Source organism: Mobula birostris, chromosome 7 (assembly GCF_030028105.1).
Source record: "Mobula birostris isolate sMobBir1 chromosome 7, sMobBir1.hap1, whole genome shotgun sequence".
Taxonomy (NCBI): Eukaryota; Metazoa; Chordata; class Chondrichthyes; order Myliobatiformes; family Myliobatidae; genus Mobula; species Mobula birostris.
Window position 1 is genome coordinate 116,037,975 of NC_092376.1, and position 18,304 is coordinate 116,056,278.

General features: G+C 40.3%; 1 protein-coding gene across 3 annotated transcripts in view; it reads left to right on the forward strand.

Annotated features, from left to right (window-relative positions):
• The window catches only part of nsd1a (nuclear receptor binding SET domain protein 1a), a 124,040-nt gene that overhangs the window by 64,802 nt on the left and 40,934 nt on the right, over positions 1 to 18,304 (forward strand). For 2 of the 3 annotated variants that reach the window (XM_072263658.1, XM_072263659.1), the window contains exon 10: positions 2,662 to 2,814. In XM_072263658.1, coding sequence (XP_072119759.1) covers positions 2,662 to 2,814 — 153 coding nt within the window. The remainder of the gene's footprint in view (positions 1 to 2,661; positions 2,815 to 18,304) is intronic. The other variant, XM_072263657.1, reaches the window with a different exon arrangement.

An 18,304-nucleotide genomic window follows, 5' to 3' on the forward strand; every position in this document is an offset into this window, starting at 1 on the left:
GGAAACAACATCATTAATGTTTCCTTTGTATGACAGAAAAAATATAGAACAATATTAGAAGGGAAGTACAAGAGGCTCAAGGAAAACGGTAATTACTAGTAACACACACAAAATGCTGTAGGAACTCAGCAGGTCAGGCATCATCTATGGAAATGAATAAACAGTTGACGTTTTGGACTAAGACCCTTCATCTGGACTGGAAAGGAAGTGGGAAGAAGCCAGAATAGTGTGTGTGGGGGGGGGGGGGTCTGTGAGGAGTACAAGCTAAAAGATGATATGTGAAGTCAGGTGGATGTAGAGGAGGCCATGGACTGACATGTCGGAATGCGATTGGAATTAAAATGGTTGGCCACCAGAAAAATACTCTGTTGCAGATGGAGTAAAGGTGCTCAACAAAGCAGTCCCCCCTGCCCCCCCGGGTCTACTTCGGGTCTGAACATTGTGGAGGAGGCTGCATCCGGAATACCAGATACAGTAGGCGAGGCAAACAGATTAGCAATATTGCCTCACCTGGTAGGATTTTTTGGGGCCCTGAATGGAGATGAGCGAAGAGGTGAATAGGCAGGTGCAGCACTTGTTCGTTTGCAGGGATAAGTGGCAGAAGGGAGATTGGGGAGGAACGAATGGACAAGGGAACCACTGAGGGAGTAATTAATAGTTACAGTTTTGAAATGTAAGGCTAGCATTTGATCCTGTAACACTGCAATGAGTAGAGTAGTTAATGTCAAACAGTCATTTATGGTGAGCAGAGTAGAATTATGTCTGTACATAATAATTCAAAGATTCAAAGTACATTTATTATCAAAGTATGTATGCAGTATACAATCCTGACATTCGTCTTCCCCACAGTCACAAAACAAAGAACCACCATAGAACTAATCTCTACAAAGAAAAGCATCAAACATCAAACCTCCCCAACCCCCATGCTCAAAAAAAATCGCACAAATGGCAACCAGAAAAAAGTGAAAACGCAGATTATAAACACAAAATCAAAGTGTACAGTTTAGCTCAATGTTCATTATCTGCATGCTGCCCTGGTTCAAGAATCACCCAAAAGTAGTAAAAAGAAAGGGCACCAGAACTAGAACTAGAAAGTAGAGCGCATCCTAAACCTGAATTAGAGTTCAAATCTACAATTCACGTCAATGAAACCTTGCTCTAGCACTGTCCACTAACAGCTTCGTGGGAAAGAGAGATCATTCGAATGCAAACACCTTCCCTTGGGAGTAGTGATTGAGAGACCGCCACATGCAGTCACCTTCTCTGGCATCAGTGAGCAAAGAGGCTGGTATACGGCACTGAATACTCGCTCGCCCATCTGCACCTGCTTTGATGATTTCAATCTTCTTCAGCACTTTAATCGGTCAGAGATGAAGTCTCCTGGCCTCCATGATGCACACTTTGGTCACAGCCTCATGGAACACTTTTGGGGACAGCAAAGCACCAGATCGCCCTATTGGCCTGAAAACGCACTGCCAGAATGTAGATACTGGGCTCTAACAGTAGCAGAAACACATCTGAAATAAAGATGATGTAAAAAAAAAAGTGAAAGGAGTTGCTTTGTGACCTGTCTTGAGGATGTTGCCTTTGGTAGCATTGTTCGCTGGCACCATCTTCTTCCAGACTTTAGAATTAATAATTAATATAAGAAGAAGATAGTCTCCTAGGATCTCAGTAGCAGAACAGCAATTTCAAAACAAGAAGCATCAGAGGAAAATGATTTAAGGGAAAATGAGTGGTGTAGAGAATATGAAATAGGGTCACTTGATTTTTTTTAAAAATAAGGTAGTGTTAGAGTGATATTGGACCCGTATTTAAAACATGGAGTAAGGAATAAAATTAATCATAAATGCTAAAACGGAAAATAAATAATGGCATAAGAGCTTTGTAGTGTTAAGAGATTTGGTGGTCATGTTGGTGCTGTTTCTGACAACTGATAAAAGCACTGCTGATTGAAAGAGTGGGAAGGTGTGCAAAAACTGTGTATAAATAAATGGATAATCTCTTTAAGAACAGTACTCATTGTAGTGCTATCTTGAAGATGGCTACATAAAGTAAACAATGAGATTAGATAAATTTTCTCAGGAACAACAAACATCAGGTAATCCTGGGATATAGATCTTCACTGCTCAGCACTGGATTGCGGTTGTGAGGTTTATATTCCAAGCTTCCCTTTGATACTTTAGGCAATAACTTCCTCTATGTCCGATCCTTTCACAGTCTCACTCCACATCCAGTAACCTTCCACTTGCACTAAAGGCCATTCCTTTTCTTTCCACCTTACTCTACTGTGCAGTGATGATTCAATGTTCATCTCTTCTCTCTCTCCCCCCCCCCCCCCTCCCCCACCAAATTTGGAATTGTGAATTGAAATTTACAAGTGCCTAGTACTAGAATTATTCCATATTCTGGGCAAAATTAAACTTCCAACTTCTACTTCAATGATACATCATCCTTTTAATTTGTCTATATTGCCTTTTAAATTGGAAAAAATCAAATCTGCTTGTTTTCCCTCTGCTCACTTTCAACTGTATCCATTGCCTCTTAATGTCGTGAGAGGTTAATGTGTCACTAAATTATCATCATTTTGTTGTAACAAATGATGTCATTGTATCTCATTTAGAAATGGTAGAATAATAATTGTTTTATTCTTCTGTTTATATTTTTTATGTTTGTCATTCCATGCCAAACATACAGAATGATAATCAGCCAGACTCTGCTGATGAAAATGACCTGGATGGACTTTTATCAACATCAAGGAAATCACAAGTGGAACGTGGTGGAGGGGCTGCAAAAAAGGAAAATGTTTGTCAGGTATGTTATGTATATTTCTTGTGATAATGTGTATTATGTCTTCTGTGATTAACATCTTTGTGTCTGACTAGAAAGTTTGTAGGTTCAAATCCTGTTTCAGATACTTGATACAGAATTCTGGTACTTATGTATGGTACTGAAAAAGTTTACTGTATTAAGTGTACTGTCATTCCAATGAGACATTAAATTAATGCTCAGTGCACTATTTCAGGCAAAAGATCCTAAAGCAATATTTTTAAGAAGAGCAGTGGGGTTATTCCCTTTGTGCTAGACAGCATTTATTTTTAAGTTGTTATGGCAGAATGGCATTTTTTTGTGTAGGAACTTAACTGTGCATAACTTGGTTGTCACATCTCTTAGTTTACATAACAAAGCAACTTTTGAAACTTCCTGACATTGGTTGTGCACTGCAGAATTGGAGGTCTTTCTTTTCAATATTACAAATTTATTTTTAAGATTGAGGAAATGAAATAAAAAATATATATTATGGACCTTCAACAGTATGAGTAGAGAGAGTTAATGTTTCAACTCAGTTAACCATCACCAGGATTGGAAAAGAGTGAAAACAGACATGTTTTAAGTTACATCAAGGTAAGATTGGATGGAAAGAACAAAGGGACTACCGAAGTTGTGCATATGACACAATTGCTTTTGGAGAGTGAAATGAAAGCTAAACATTGCTGATATGTCCAGAGGAGTCTAAACAGGCAGCTGAATGAGGGAATAGGTTGAGTAAGACTGAAATAACAGATTCAGAATCAGGTTTATTATCACCGGCATGTGTCGTGAAATTTGTTAACAGCAACAGTTCAATGCAATGCATAATATAAAAGAAAAAAGATGTATAAATAAGTAAATCAATTACATTATATATGCGTGTAGGTTAAAAATTGTGCAAAAACAAAAATGTATGTTAAAAACGTGAGGTAGTATTCATGTGAGGGAGCAATATCTATTTACGAATCAGATGGCAGAGGGGAAGAAGCTGTTTCTGAATCGCTGAGTGTGTGCCTTCAGGCTTCTGTACCTCCTACCTGATAGTAACAATGAGAAAAGGGCATGTCCTGGGTACTGGGGCTTGTAGGCTAGTATCCAAAATAGAGCTGACTAAATTTATGAAACTCTGCAGCTTCTTCCGGTCCTGTGCAGTAGCCACCCCACCCCAGTACCAGATAGTGATGCAGCCTGTCAGAATGCTCTCCACGGTACATCTGTAGGTTTTTGGGTGTTTCTGTTGACACACCAAATCTCTTCAAACTCCTAATGAAGTATAGTCGCTGTCTTGCCTTCTTTATAGTTCCATCAATACCAGGTTAGGTCCTCAGAGATTTTGACACCCAGGAACTTGAAACTGCTCACTCTCTCCACTTCTGATCCCTTTATGAGGATTGGTATGTGTTCCTTCGTCTTACTCTTCCTGAAATCCACAATCAGCTTTTTTGTCTTACTGACATTGCATGAAAGGTTGTTCCTGCCATACCACTCCACTAATTGGTATATCTTGCTCCTGTACACCCTCTCATCTCCATCTGAGATTCTACCAACAATGGTTGTATCATCAGCAAATTTATAGATGGTATATACCTAGCCACACAGTCGTGGGTATAGAGTGAGTAGAGCAGTGGGCTAAGCACACACCCCTGAGGTGCACCAGTGTCGATTGTCAGCAAGGAAGAGATATTATCACTAGTCCGCACAGATTGTGGTCTTCTGGTTAGAAAGTCGAGGATCCAATTGCAGAGGGAAGTACAGAGGCCCAGGATCTGTAACTTCTTAATCAGGATTGTGGGAATGATTGTGTTAAATGCTGAGCTATGGTCAATGAACAGCATCCTGACATAGTTTGTATTGTCCAGATGATCTAAGGCCAAGTGAAGAGCCACTGAGATTGCACCTGTTGTTGACCTATTGTGGCGATAGGCAAATTGCAGTGGGTTTAGGTCCTTGCTGAAGCAGTTCAGTCTAGCCATGACCAAGCTCTCAAAACATTTCTTCGCTGTAGATGTGAGTGCTATTGAACAATAGTCATTAAGGTAGCTCACTCTTCTTCTTAGGCACTGGTATACTGCCTTTTTGAGGCAAGTGGGAACTTCTGCCCTTAGCACTGAGAGGTTGAAAATGTCCTTGAATGCTCCCGCTATTTGGTTGGCACAAGTTTTCAGAGTCTTTCCAGGTACTCCGCCAGGGCCTTCCACCTTATGAGGGTTCACCCTCTTTAAAGATAGCCTAACATCGGCCTCTGACACAGAAATCACAGGATCACCAGGTGCAGCAGGGATCATTACAGCTGCAGTTATATTCTACCTTTCAAAGCGGGCGTAGAAGGCGTTGAGTTCATCTGGTAGTGAAGCATCGCTGCCATTCATACTACTGAGTTTCGCTTTGTAGGAAGTAATGTCTTGCAGACCCTGCCAGAGTTACTGTGCATCCGATGTCACCTCCAACCTCGTTCAAAATTGTCTCTTCGCCCTTGAAATAGCCCTCCGCAAGTCATACCTGGTTCTCTGGTTCAGACCTGGGTCGCCAGATTTGAATGCCACAGATCTAGCCTTCAGCAGGCAACATACCTCCTGGTTCATCCATGGATTTTGGTTTGGGAATGTACAGTGAGTCTTTGTAGGCACACTCATCCACACAGGTTTTAATGAAGTCGGTAACAACTGCAGTATTCTCATCCAGGTTTGAAGGTGAATCCCTGAATACGGCCCAGACCACCGATCAAAGCAGTCCTGTAAGCACTCCTGTGCTTCCCTTGTCCATACCTTCTTGGCCCTCACCACAGGTGCTGCAGTCTTTGGTCTCTGCTTGTACTCAGGGAGTAGCAGTATAGCCAGGTGATCAGACTTCCCGAAATGAGGGTGTGGAATAGCACGGTAGGCATTCTTGATGGTGGTCTAATAATGGTCCTGGGTGTTGTTCCCTCTGGTATTTCAAGTGTTCTGTTGATGGTAATTGTTTAGTGATTTTTTTTCTCAGACTGGCCTAGTTAAAATCCCCCAAAAAGATGGTGAAGGTGTTGGGGTACACTGTTTCATGCATGTTGATCCCATTACTCAGATATCTAAAGCCTGATTTACATTGGCCTGAGATGGAATGTATACTGCTGTCAAAATGATCACGGAAATCTCCCGTGGTAGTAAAATGGATGGCACTTAATCGTGAGATATTCCAGGTCTGGTAAGCAGAATTGGGACAGCACTGATATAGTTGTGCACCAAGAGGAATTGATCATGAGACATATTCTTGCACCTCTTTTTTGAGAGACTCTAGATATATCGTGTCGGTGTATAGTAAACCTGTCGATCTGAATCGCTGCATCCGGTATGGAAGCAGTTAACCAGGATTCCATGAAACAAAGTACACACGTGGTCCTGATGTCCCTGTGATTCAGCACTGTAGCTCTGAGATCGTCGATTTTATTCATCAGAGACTGCACGTTTGCAGCAAGATGGTCGGTATTAGGAGTTTAAAATCCCATTTCCTTAAATACACTTGTATATCTGACCTGCAGCCACTTTTCCTATGTGGAATCTGGCGAGGAGTATGCCCACAATCAGCTTTGTTTCCGTCAATTTTAAGCAGTGATAGCTCATTTAATCACATTAAGACATCTTTGTTAACTCTACTGACCTTGGAAGCAGTTGTGATTTTTAGCTGTTATCAGGCTGAAATAAGAATGTTCAATCATATCCATTGAGTTCTAACACTCGAGGCTCCTCAGATATAACAGAATTCTGTCATTTCAGGTTTCCAGCAAATGCTGTGTTCAGGATCTCATAGTGCCAGCAGATGTTTTATTTCTGTCCCTATTTTTACTGCTCTTGTTCATCTTTTAAAAAATTTTGCCACACACACAAGCTTGACCTCCCTCCACTTCACAGGCATTTCTGCTCTGCAACTTTAAAACATGTGTCAGTTCTCAGTTCAGCACTCTACTGATGTGTTATGACCTGGTGAGCATTCATCCCCAGCATTTCCTGATTTAATTCTGAATTTCTAGCATCTGTAGCATTTTGCTTTTGATTTAAGGAAATGGTTGAGTTGACTGGCAGATTTTAATATTAAAAAGACATGATGATCCTAGTTACAATAAAGTGAAAAATGATTGTTAATTCCTTAACTGGAACAACAAGCTAACTTCTTGTCGTCTTCCCTTTTTAGGAGTGTGAATGTTCATAATGAACTTGCAATAAAGATCATTTCATAGAGATTACAAATACTAAATATGCATTTCTTTTTACTTTTTTCAAAGTTGCTACAGAAAATGAAATTAAGACCTTAAGACATAGGAGCAGAATTAGACCATTTAGTTCATCAAGTCTGCTCTATCATTCAGTCATGACTGATTTATTATCCCTCTCAACTCCATTTTTCTGCCTTCTCCTCATAGTTTTTGATGCCCTTACTAATCAAGAGCCTATCAACCTCCACTTTAAATATATCCAGTTACTTGGCCTCCACAGCAGTTGGTGGAAATGAATTCCACAGATTCACCACCACCTGACTAAAGAAATTCCTCCTCATCTATGTTCTAAAGGGACATCCTTCTATTCTGAGGCTGTGCCCTCTGGTCTTAAACTTCTTCATTATAGGAAATGTCCTCTCTATGTCTACTCTAGCTAGGCCTTGGCCTTGCACTGTTTGATAGGTTTCAATGCAATTCCCCTCCCCCCCCACCATTTTTCTAAACTTAGTACAGGCTCAGAGTCATTAAACACTCCTAGTACGCCAATCCTTTTATTCCCAGGATCGTTCTCATAAACCTCTGGACCATCCCCAAAGCCATCATATCCTTTCTTAGATTATAGGCCCAAAATTGCCCATAATGTTCCAAATGTAATATGGCCAATACCTTATAAAGCCTCAGCATTACATCCTTGCTTTTGTATTCCATTCCTCTCAAAATTAATATTAACATTTCATTTGCCTTCCTTACCACCGACTCAACCTGCAAGTTAACTTTTAGGGAATCCTGCATGGGAGCTCCAAGTCCTCTTGCACCTCTGATTTCTGACTATACTCCCTTTGTAGAAAATAGTCTATGCCTTTATGTCTTCTACCAAAGTGCATGGCCGTACACTTCCTTAATATATTCTATCTGCTACTTTTTTGACCATTTTCCAAATCTTTCTGGCCCTTTCTTAACCTCCCTGCTTCTTCTATACTACCTCGCAAACTTGGCCACAAAGTCATCAATTCTGTCTTTCAAATCACTGGTGTATAACGTGAAAAGAAGTGGTCCCGACACTGATCCCTGTGGAATACCACTAGTCAGTTGCAATTAGCATTGTAACCATCCATTGTAAATTTGCACATGAGGACAGTGAAACTCCTATCACTATCGTGCATGACATTGCTAAGTATTAGCTAATTCTTATTACATTTCTTTGTCATTATACTATTTATCCTTTTACAGCTCATGCTAGAGGCACCTACGCTGAGAGCATGTTTAAATCCCAGTAAACACATCCACATGTTCATGAACGTTAGTTGTAAAAGCAGGTTGTGGCTCTTAAACAATCAAGCAATGTACCCAACTCTGATCAATCTGAATTTAGTATAAACCCGTATTTATCTTTTCTAAAGTAAGGGAACACAGATTTTAAGGTGCATCTAAGATGACTAATGTGCAAGAGGTAGATGCATAAGCTGGAAGTTCAGCTTATTACATAAAAACCACAAAATTTAGTACAATTATTTCTCTTGTATCTGATCATATACTTGTATGTGTAATGTAAATATCAATTGTCTGAAGTCCATTAAGCACCTTGCAAGATATCTACTTGATCCACTTTTGGATAAGCTCCGTGACACAAATTTGAGATTTTCATACAGCATTTGTTAGAAAAAGTCTGGACTTAGAGGATGATCACATTTGTACATCTTTTTCCTTAGCTATTTGCAAAGGCATGGATCACTGTAGATACAGTGCCTATATAAAGAATTCCCCCCCCCCACAGAAGTTCTCATGTTTTTTAACATTAAATCGCAGTGGATTTAATTTGGCATATTTTGACACTGGTTAACAGAAAAAGACTTTCATGTCAAAGTGAAAACAAATCTCTACAAAGTGATCTAGATTAATTACAAATAGAAAACACAAACAGTTGGTTGCATAAGTATTCATTCCCACCCTTTTAATATAACAAAGCAAATCGTCACTGGTGCAGCCAATTAGCTTTAGAAGTTACATTATTAATTAAATGGAGATCTGTTTTTGGAGAGCTGTGTGCAGTCAAGGTGCTTTAAATTGATTGTCATAAAAATACACCTGTATCTGAAGGTCCAACCGCCAGAGAGTCAGTGTCCAGGCAAAAACTACACCATGAAGACAAAAGAACACTCCCAGCAACTCAGTGAAGAAATATTGAAAAGCACAGATGGATATAAGAAAATTTCCAAAGTCACTGAATATCCCTTGGAGTATAGTTGAGTCAAACATCAAGAAATGGAAAGAATATAGCACAGCTGTAAATCTGCCTAGAGCAGGCCATCCCCAAAAACTGAGTGACCGTGCAAGAAGGGGAGTAGTGAGGGAGGCCACCAAGAGTCCTATGACAATTCTGGAGGCGTTACACGCTTCAGTGGTTGAGATGGGAGAGTTGCAAAGAGAAAGCTGCTGTTGGAAAACAAACTCATGAAATCTTGGCTAGAGTTTGCCAGAAGGCATGTGGGAGACTGAAGTCAGCTGGAAGAAGTTTTTATGATCTGACGAAACCAAAACTGAGTGTTTTGGCCATCAGACTAAATGTTATGTTTGGTGTAAGCCAAACACTGCACATCTTCAAAAACATACCATCCCTACCAAGCAGCATGGTGGTGGCTGCATCATGCTGTGGGGATGCTTCACTGCAGCAGGCCCTGGAAAGATTGTGAAGGTAGAGCGTAAAATGAGTGCAGCAAAATACAGGGAAATCCTGGAGGAAAACCTGACGTAGTCTGCAAGAAAACTGACTTGCGAGAAGATTTATTTTCTAGCAAGAAATGGCCCCAAGCATAAAGCCAAAGATGCACAAGAATGGCTTAAGAACAACAAAAATAATGTCCTAGAGTGGCCAAGTCAGAGTACAAACCTCAACCCAATTGAGAATTTGTGGCTGCACTTGAGAAGGGCTGTTCAACCGTGATCTCCATGCAATCTGACAAAGCTTGAGCAGTTTTGTAAAGAAGAATAGGTAAAAATTGTGGTGTCCAGATTTGCAAGGCTGATAAGAGACTCAGCTCAAGGCTGTAACTGCTGCCAAAAGGTGCATCTACTAAATATGGACTTGCAGGGAGGTGAATATTTATCAGTTAATTTGTGTTTTATGTTTGTAATTAATTTTGATTCCTTTTTAGGTATGTGATTTCATTTTGACACGAAAGTTTTTCTGGTGATCAGTGTCAAAAAAAAAAAGCGAAATTAAATCCACTGTGATTCAGTGTTGTAAAACAATAAATTGTGAAAACTTCGGGGGGGGGATGAATACTTATTGGCACTGTAGCTGCATTGTCACTTCTAACCCAGTTAGTAGGGTGAAAGTAAGTCAGAAAGTATTCATATAATGCTCAGTGCATTAAGACAAAAACAAAGACTAAGTGAGGACCACTTACTGTACTATTCAAATATTATCTCAGATTTTACAGGCTTAATAAGATATTTATTGTGTAATGTGTTTTCCAAACTAAAATCTGGAGTCAGTGAATTAGCATATCTCATCAGGCTGGTTTTCTTATACAATCTTTTCCACAGCAGTCAAACTAAAGTCACTTGAACAGACATGAATTTATTTATGAATAACCCAACTATAAAGTACAGTACCCTGGAAATCTCATGCTGAGTAACATTAGCTGGATGATTAAGTTGTCAGCATTATCAACCATAACTGTTGTCGAGCTATATATTTGGCCCTGAAGCAAACCTATTTTTATTTAATACTTTGTGTTTAAAAGTGTTAAACACTGCTTTGTCTTTTCATATCTGAGAATTCTTATTTTTAATTGGTTCAAAATGCTCTGTAAAACATCTGATACTTTTGCTATTTTACGGTTGCAATGTATAAGTGAGCCTTGCCAGATTCCCTCGGATTGAAATGCTGGGGAACATCAGCCACAAAATGGCGATAGGCTTTTCAGCAAACTCTTAGTTTCCACGTTCTTAAGTATGCTGGGATTCATGTGGCTAAATGATAGTAATTGTGAATATGTGATCAAAACCTGTGTCTGGTCTCTTTAGAATATAGTGTTGTTAGTTTGATGATTATAAACTCTGGTTCTTTAGTTCTGTTGCAGTATCTACTAATTAGATTGGTTTCATTCATAGCTGAAATTGGAAATTTGGCTTATTAACTGATAGAGCTTGCATTATGTTCTTATACAAGTTACCAATCATTTTTTCCCATTAACTTCATGTTTACAAGACATTGAGGAATATATATCCATTATAAACCTTCACATAAATTGCTAGATGTGGCACATTTGGCAAATTATCTGTAAATTTGTTCAGAACTTATTGCATAAATTTGTAGTATTATTTAGCACAGATATTCTTCCATAAACATGACTGCTATGAATCAAAATCCCAAATCTTAGCTAAGTATTCACAAAATGAATAACTTGGATATACAGTGATTGTTTCCATATTTTGTGTGAAGTAAACATAGGAGGTGGAGTAGCAAACACAGCATCTGAAAGAGACGCAACAAAAAGCAAACTGAAGCATATTATGGTAAATAATCTACCGTACTTGGAGCATCAGTCAGCTTCACTCCATTATGAGAGATACAGTGCACTTTAAGCAAGTTTTCTATTTCAGAAGTATTCTACTCGGCCATTCTGGAAGATCATATCCACGGTCTTCTGGCTTGGCATATATCTTTTTATCTGCTTATTTCAATGGCTGGGATTTACAATACACTTCAGTTTTGTGTCACCAGGTTTTATTGCTGTGATGGATTAAAACATTTACAGAGAAACGCTTATATTAAAAAAAAATGTATGTTCTGTTAATTGGCATTTGCTGACATGAATGTGGTAATTTAAACCAGCTAGCAGCATTAACCTCATGCTGGCTCAGAAGCACTGGTTGCTGAAATGTTGTTAGTCAAGTGCTGGTAATTAAGCTTTTGCAATATTCTGCCTTATATGAGCTTTGGTTGGACTAGTCTCTTAAATAGTTTTTTGAAGTAAGTTCATATTTGTGTTATAGAAAATAAACTTAATTTATAGACAGCATGACCTTGAAAGTTTCTTTATAGCCTCCTGAAATGTTAGGGGGGAGTGCTTGGTTTTAACATCTTCAACAATGTTAGCAAGATATATAGGCTTGCTTAATGAAGCTAGTTTGTATAACTAGAGAGAAAGTTACCCAGAATTTTAATATTAAAGCTGTGCCAGGTGTGAAATTAAGGAACACATTACCGGAATGGTAGGTTCCGGTAAGTTTTTTGTTCAGATTGTTTAGTGCTGAGAGAATGCCAGGCAGGATGTTGGAATGCTCCTCTTGCAGGATGTGGGAAGTCAGGGAGCCCTCCAATGTCCCTGACAACGACACCTGCAAGAAGTGCATCCAGCTGCAGCTCCTGACAAACCGCGTTAGGGAACTAGAGCAGGAGCTGGATGACCTGCGGATCATTCGGGAGAATGAGGAGATTATAGATAGTAGCTACAGGGAGGTAGTTACCCCAAAGGAGCAGAGGTCAGGAAATTGGGTCACTGTCAGGTGAGGGAAGAGGAAAGGGCAGGCAGAGCAGGGTTCCCCTGTGGCCATTCCCCTCAACAACAAGTATACCACATTGGATACTGTTGGGGGGGATGACTTTACCTGGGACAAGCTGCAGTAGCTGGATCTCTGGCACTGAGTCTGGCTCTGCAGTGCAGAAGGGAGGGTGGAAAAAGAAGAGAGCGGTAGTGATAGGGGACTTGATAGTTAGAGGTGCAGATAGTAGGTTCTGTAGTCGTGACAGAGAATCCAGGATGGTTTGTTGCCTCCCGGGTGCGAGGGTCAAGGATGTCTCTGATCACTTGCATGACATTCTGAAGTGGGAGGGTGACCAGCCAGATGTCGTGGTGCACATCGGTACCAATGACATAGCAAGGAAGAGTGAGGGGGTCCTGGAGAGTGAGTATAGAGAGCTTGGTAGGAAGTTGAAAAGCAGGACCTCAAGGGTGGTAATCTCAGGATTGCTACCTGTGCTACATACCAGTGAGGGTAGGAATAGAATGCTCTGGAGGATGAACAAGTGGCTGAGGAACTGGTGTAGGGGGCAGGGTTTCAGATTTCAGGATCATTGGGACCTCTTCTAGGGCAGGTGGGACCTGTACAAGAGAGACGGGTTACACTTGAACTACAGGGGGACCAATATCCTTTCAGGGAGGTTTGTTAGTGCTGTTGGGGAGGCTTTAAACTAGATTTGCAGGGGGATGGGAACCAGAGTGCCAGAGCTGACAGTGTGGCTGGGGTGAAAATAAATGATGTTAAAAGTTCAAGCAAATCCACTGATAGAAAGGTTGTGAGTGGTAAAAATCTTCTGAGGTGTATATATTTCAATGCTAGGAGTATTGCGGGGAAGGCAGATGAGTTGAGGGCGTGGATTGACACGTGGAATTATGACGTTATAGCAATTAGTGAAACTTGGCTACAGGAGGGGCAGGACTGGCAGCTTAATATTCCAGGGTTCCGATGTTTCAGATGTGATCGAGGCAGAGGAATGAAAGGTGGGGGAGTAGCATTGCTTGTTAGGGAAAATATTACAGCAGTGCTCAGGCAGGACAGATTAGAGGGCTTGTCTACTGAGTCCTTATGGGTGGAGTTGAGAAACAGGAAAGGTATGGCCACATTAGTGGGATTGTATTACAGACCACCCAATAGTCAACGAGACTTGGAAGAGCAAATCTGCAGAGAGATAGCAGGCAACTGCAGGAAACATAAAGTTGTGGTGGTAGGGGATTTTAATTTTCCTTATATTGATTGGGACTCCCATACTGTTAGGGGTCTAGATGGTTTAGAGTTTATAAAATGTGTTCAGGAAACTTTTCTAAATCAATATATAGAGGGACCAACTAGAGGGGATGCAATATTGGATCTCCTGTTAGGAAATGAGTTAGGACAAGTGACGGAAGTCTGTGTAGGGGAGCACTTTGGTTCCAGTGATCATAACACCATTAGTTTCAATTTGATCATGGACAGGGATAGATCTGGTCCTAGAGTTGAGGTTCTGAACTGGAAGAAGGCCAAATTTGAAGAAATGAGAAAGGATCTAAAAAGCGTGGATTGGGACAGGTTGTTCTCTGGCAAAGATGTGATTGGTAGGTGGGAAGCCTTCAAAGGAGAAATTTTGAGAGTGCAGAAAGGCAAATTGAATAGGAATAAGGAACCTTGGTTCTCAAGGGATATGGCAACTCTGATAAAGAAGAAGAGGGAGTTGTATGAAATGTATAGGAAACAGGGAGTAAATCAGGTGCTTGAGGAGTATAAGAAGTGCAAGAAAATACTTAAGAAAGTAATCAGGAGGGCTAAAAGAAGACATGAGGTTGCCTTGGCAGTCAAAGTGAAGGATAATCCAAAGAGCTTTTACAGGTATATTTAGAGCAAAAGGATTGTAAGGGATAAAATTGGTCCTCTTGAAGATCAGAGTGGTCGGCTATGTGCGGAACCAAAGGAAATGGGGGAGATCTTAAATAGGTTTTTTGCGTCCGTATTTACTAAGGAAACTGGCATGAAGTCTATGGAATTGAGGGAATCAAGTAGTGAGATCATGGAAACTGTACAGATTGAAAAGGAGGAGGAGCTTGCTGTCTTGAGGAAAATTAAAGTGGATAAATCCCCGGGACCTGACAGAGTGTTCCCTCAGAACTTGAAGGAGACTAGTGTTGAAATTACGGGGGCCCTGGCAGGAATATTTAAAATGTCGCTGTCTACGGGTGAGGTGCCGAAGGATTGGAGAGTGGCTCGTGTTGTTCCGTTGTTTAAAAAAGGATCGAAAAATAATCCGGGAAATTATAGGCCAGTAAATTTAACGTCGGTAGTAGGTAAGTTATTGGAGGGAGTACTAAGAGACAGAATCTACAAGCATTTGGATAGACAGAGACTTATTAGGGAGAGTCAACATGGCTTTGTGCGTGGTAGGTCATGTTTGACCAATCTATTGGAGTTTTTCGAGGAGGTTACCAGGAAAGTGGATGAAGGGAAGGCAGTGGATATTATCTACATGGATTTCAGTAAGGCCTTTGACAAGGTCCCGCATGGGAGGTTAGTTAGGCAAATTCAGTCGCTAGGTATACATGGAGAGGTGGTAAATTGGATTAGACATTGGCTTAATGGAAGAAGCCAAAGAGTGGTAGTAGAGAATTGCTTCTCTGAGTGGAGACCTGTGACTAGTGGTGTGCCACAGGGATCAGTGCTGGGTCCATTGTTATTTGTCATCTATATCAATGATCTGGATGATAATGTGGTAAATTGGATCAGCAAATTTGCTGATGATACAAAGATTGGAGGTGTAGTAGACAGTGAGGAAGGTTTTCAGAGCCAGCAGAGGGACTTGGACCAGCTGGAAGAATGGGCTGAAAAATGGCAGATGGAGTTTAATACAGACAAGTGTGAGGTTTTGCACATTGGAAGGACAAACCAAGGTAGAACATACAGGGTTAATGGTAAGGCATTGAGGAGTGCAGTAGAACAGAGGGATTTGGGAATACAGATACAAAATTCCCTAAAAGTGGCGTCACAGGTAGATAGGGTCGTAAAGAGAGCTTTTGGTACATTGGCCTTTATTAATCAAAGTATTGAGTATAAGAGCTGGAATATTATGATGAGGTTGTATAAGGCATTGGTGAGGCTGAATCTTGAGTATTGTGTTCAGTTTTGGTCACCAAATTACAGGAAGGATATAAATAAGGTTGAAAGAGTGCAGAGAAGGTTTACAAGGATGTTGCCAGGACTTGAGAAACTCAGTTACAGAGAAAGGTTGAATAGGTTAGGACTTTATTCCCTGGAGCGTAGAAGAATGAGGGGAGATTTGATAGAGGTATATAAAACTATGGTGGGTATAGATAGAGGGAATGCATGCAGGCTTTTTCCACTGAGGCAAGGGGAGAAAAAAACCAGAGGACATGGGTTAAGGGTGAAGGGGGAAAAGTTTAAAGGGAACATTAGCGGGGGCTTCTTCACACAGAGTGGTGGGAGTATGGAATGAGCTGCCAGATGAGGTGGTAAATGCGGATTCTTTCTTAACATTTAAGAATAAATTGGACAGATACATGGATGGGAGGTGTATGGAGGGATATGGTCGGTGTGCAGGTCAGTGGGATTAGGCAGAAAATGGTTCGGCACAGCCAAGAAGGGCCAAAAGGCCTGTTTCTGCGCTGTAGTTTCTATGGTTTTCTATGGTTTTTTCTATTTTCAAACTCAAAATGTGAAGGGCATTCTTCTGCTCAAATGCAGTGGGTAAGGACTATTTGATACTTTCAGAATTGAGTTAGATAACGTTTCATCTGGGCAGATTGTCAAAAGGATATTATTAATGACAGGTATAAATCAACCATGGTTCAATTAATTGTTTTCACAGAATCTATGAGCTAAATAACCTATTTTCATTACCCCATTCTCATGCAGAACTTTGAAGTTCTAGTCTAGATTGTTGCTGAAGTCTGTAGAGCCAAGTCTTAAAGTTTCTTGGGAATTTGAGTTCTGAAGTGATTCTACTACTTACAAAGCAAAGCAGACAGATTATAATTACATAAACTCCTGCAACCTTGGAATTCATTGCATTGTACCTTGGGATTTGATACTGCAATTTGTTAATCCTCTTTAGTTGCCTTTTTTTATAATTGTCTAATTACTTAGGTTCTCACCAAATTTTTTTGAACTTCAACAACATTCTCTAATAGCTAATGATTTCCCATCCTCCCTATTCCTCAGCATTCAAAACACCAACTAAAATCTACAAGTAGTTCCACTAGTACGTTGACTTTTGAGAGGCTCCCTCTCTGTAACTATCTCTGAATGTTTATAGGCTTGAAACTTCCAATCTTGTATTATCTATTAGACAATTTTAACCTAAAACAAAACTTCAGTATTTAGAGGATACCAAAAGTATTTTTTTCCCAGATGTACAGAGTAAAGAGAGGTGAGAGTAGATATTGGACTGCTGGAGAGGTAGTAATGGGGGACAAGGAAATGACAGGCGAACTGAAAAGTTTCTTTGCATCAGTCTTCACTGGGGAAGGTACTAGCAGCATACCAGAAGTTTGAGTATGTCAAGGAAGTTGTGATTGCTAGGGAGAAGGTGTTTGGAAAACTGAAAGGTCTAAAGCCGGATAAGTCACCTGGACCAGATGGACTACATTCCAGGGTTCTGAAAGAGGCAGTTGAAGAGATTGTGAAGGTATTAGTAATGATTTTTATAAGAATCACTGGAATAGTTTCGAAGGACTGGAAAATCACAAATGTCAGTCCATTGTTCAAGAAGTTGGGGGAGGGGAAGCAGAAGAAAGGAAATTGTAGGCCAGTTAGCTTGACCTCAGTGGTTGGGAAGATGTTGGAGTGGATTGGTTTTGGGGTACTTAGTGGCACATGATAAAATAACCAAAGTCAGCATGGTTTCCGCAATGGAAAATCCTGCTTGACAGATCTGTTGGAATTATTTGAGGAAATAACAACCAGGATAGACAAAGGAAAATTGATGGATTTTGTGTACTTGGATTTTCAGAAGGCCTTTGACAAGATGATGGACATGAGGCTGCTTAACCAAATAAGAGCCCATGGTAGTACAAGAAAGATACTAGCATGGATAGACCATTGGGTGATTGGTAGGAGGCAAAGAGTGGCAATAAAGGGGGCCTTTTCTCATTAGTTGTCGGTGACTAGTGGTGTTCTAATCACCAGCAGCCAATCAGTCAATTCAGGGGTCAGTGTTGGGACTGATGATGAAATTGGTGGCTTTGTGGCCAAGATTGTGGATGATAGGTGAGGGGGCAGGTTGTGTTGTAGAAGCAGGGAGGCTGCAGAAGGACTTTGTCAGAATAAGAAAATGGGCAAAGAAGTCGCAGAAGGAATACAGTGTCAGTACGTGTATGGTCATGCATTTTGGTGGAAGGAATAAAAGCAAAGTATTTCCTAAATGGAGAAAATGTAAAAAATCTGAGGTGCAAAGGAATTAGGAGTCCTCGTGCAGGATTCTTAGTTAATTTTCAGATTGAATTGGAAGGCAAATTCAATGTTAGCATTCATTTCAAGAGGAGTAAAATATAAAAGCAAAGGTATAATGCTGAGGCTTTATAAGGTACTGGTGAGCAGTTTTGGGAACCTTATTTAAGAAAGAATGTGCTGACATTGGAGAGGGCTTAAAGGAAGTCTACAGGAATTCCAGGAAAGAAAGGTTTATCATATGAGAAGCTTTTGATGACTGGGCCTGTACTTGTTGAAATTTAAAAGAGTGAAATGGTTCATTAAAACCTATCGAATGTTGAAAGGCTTAAGTAGATTAGATGTGAAGAGAATGTTTCCTTTGGT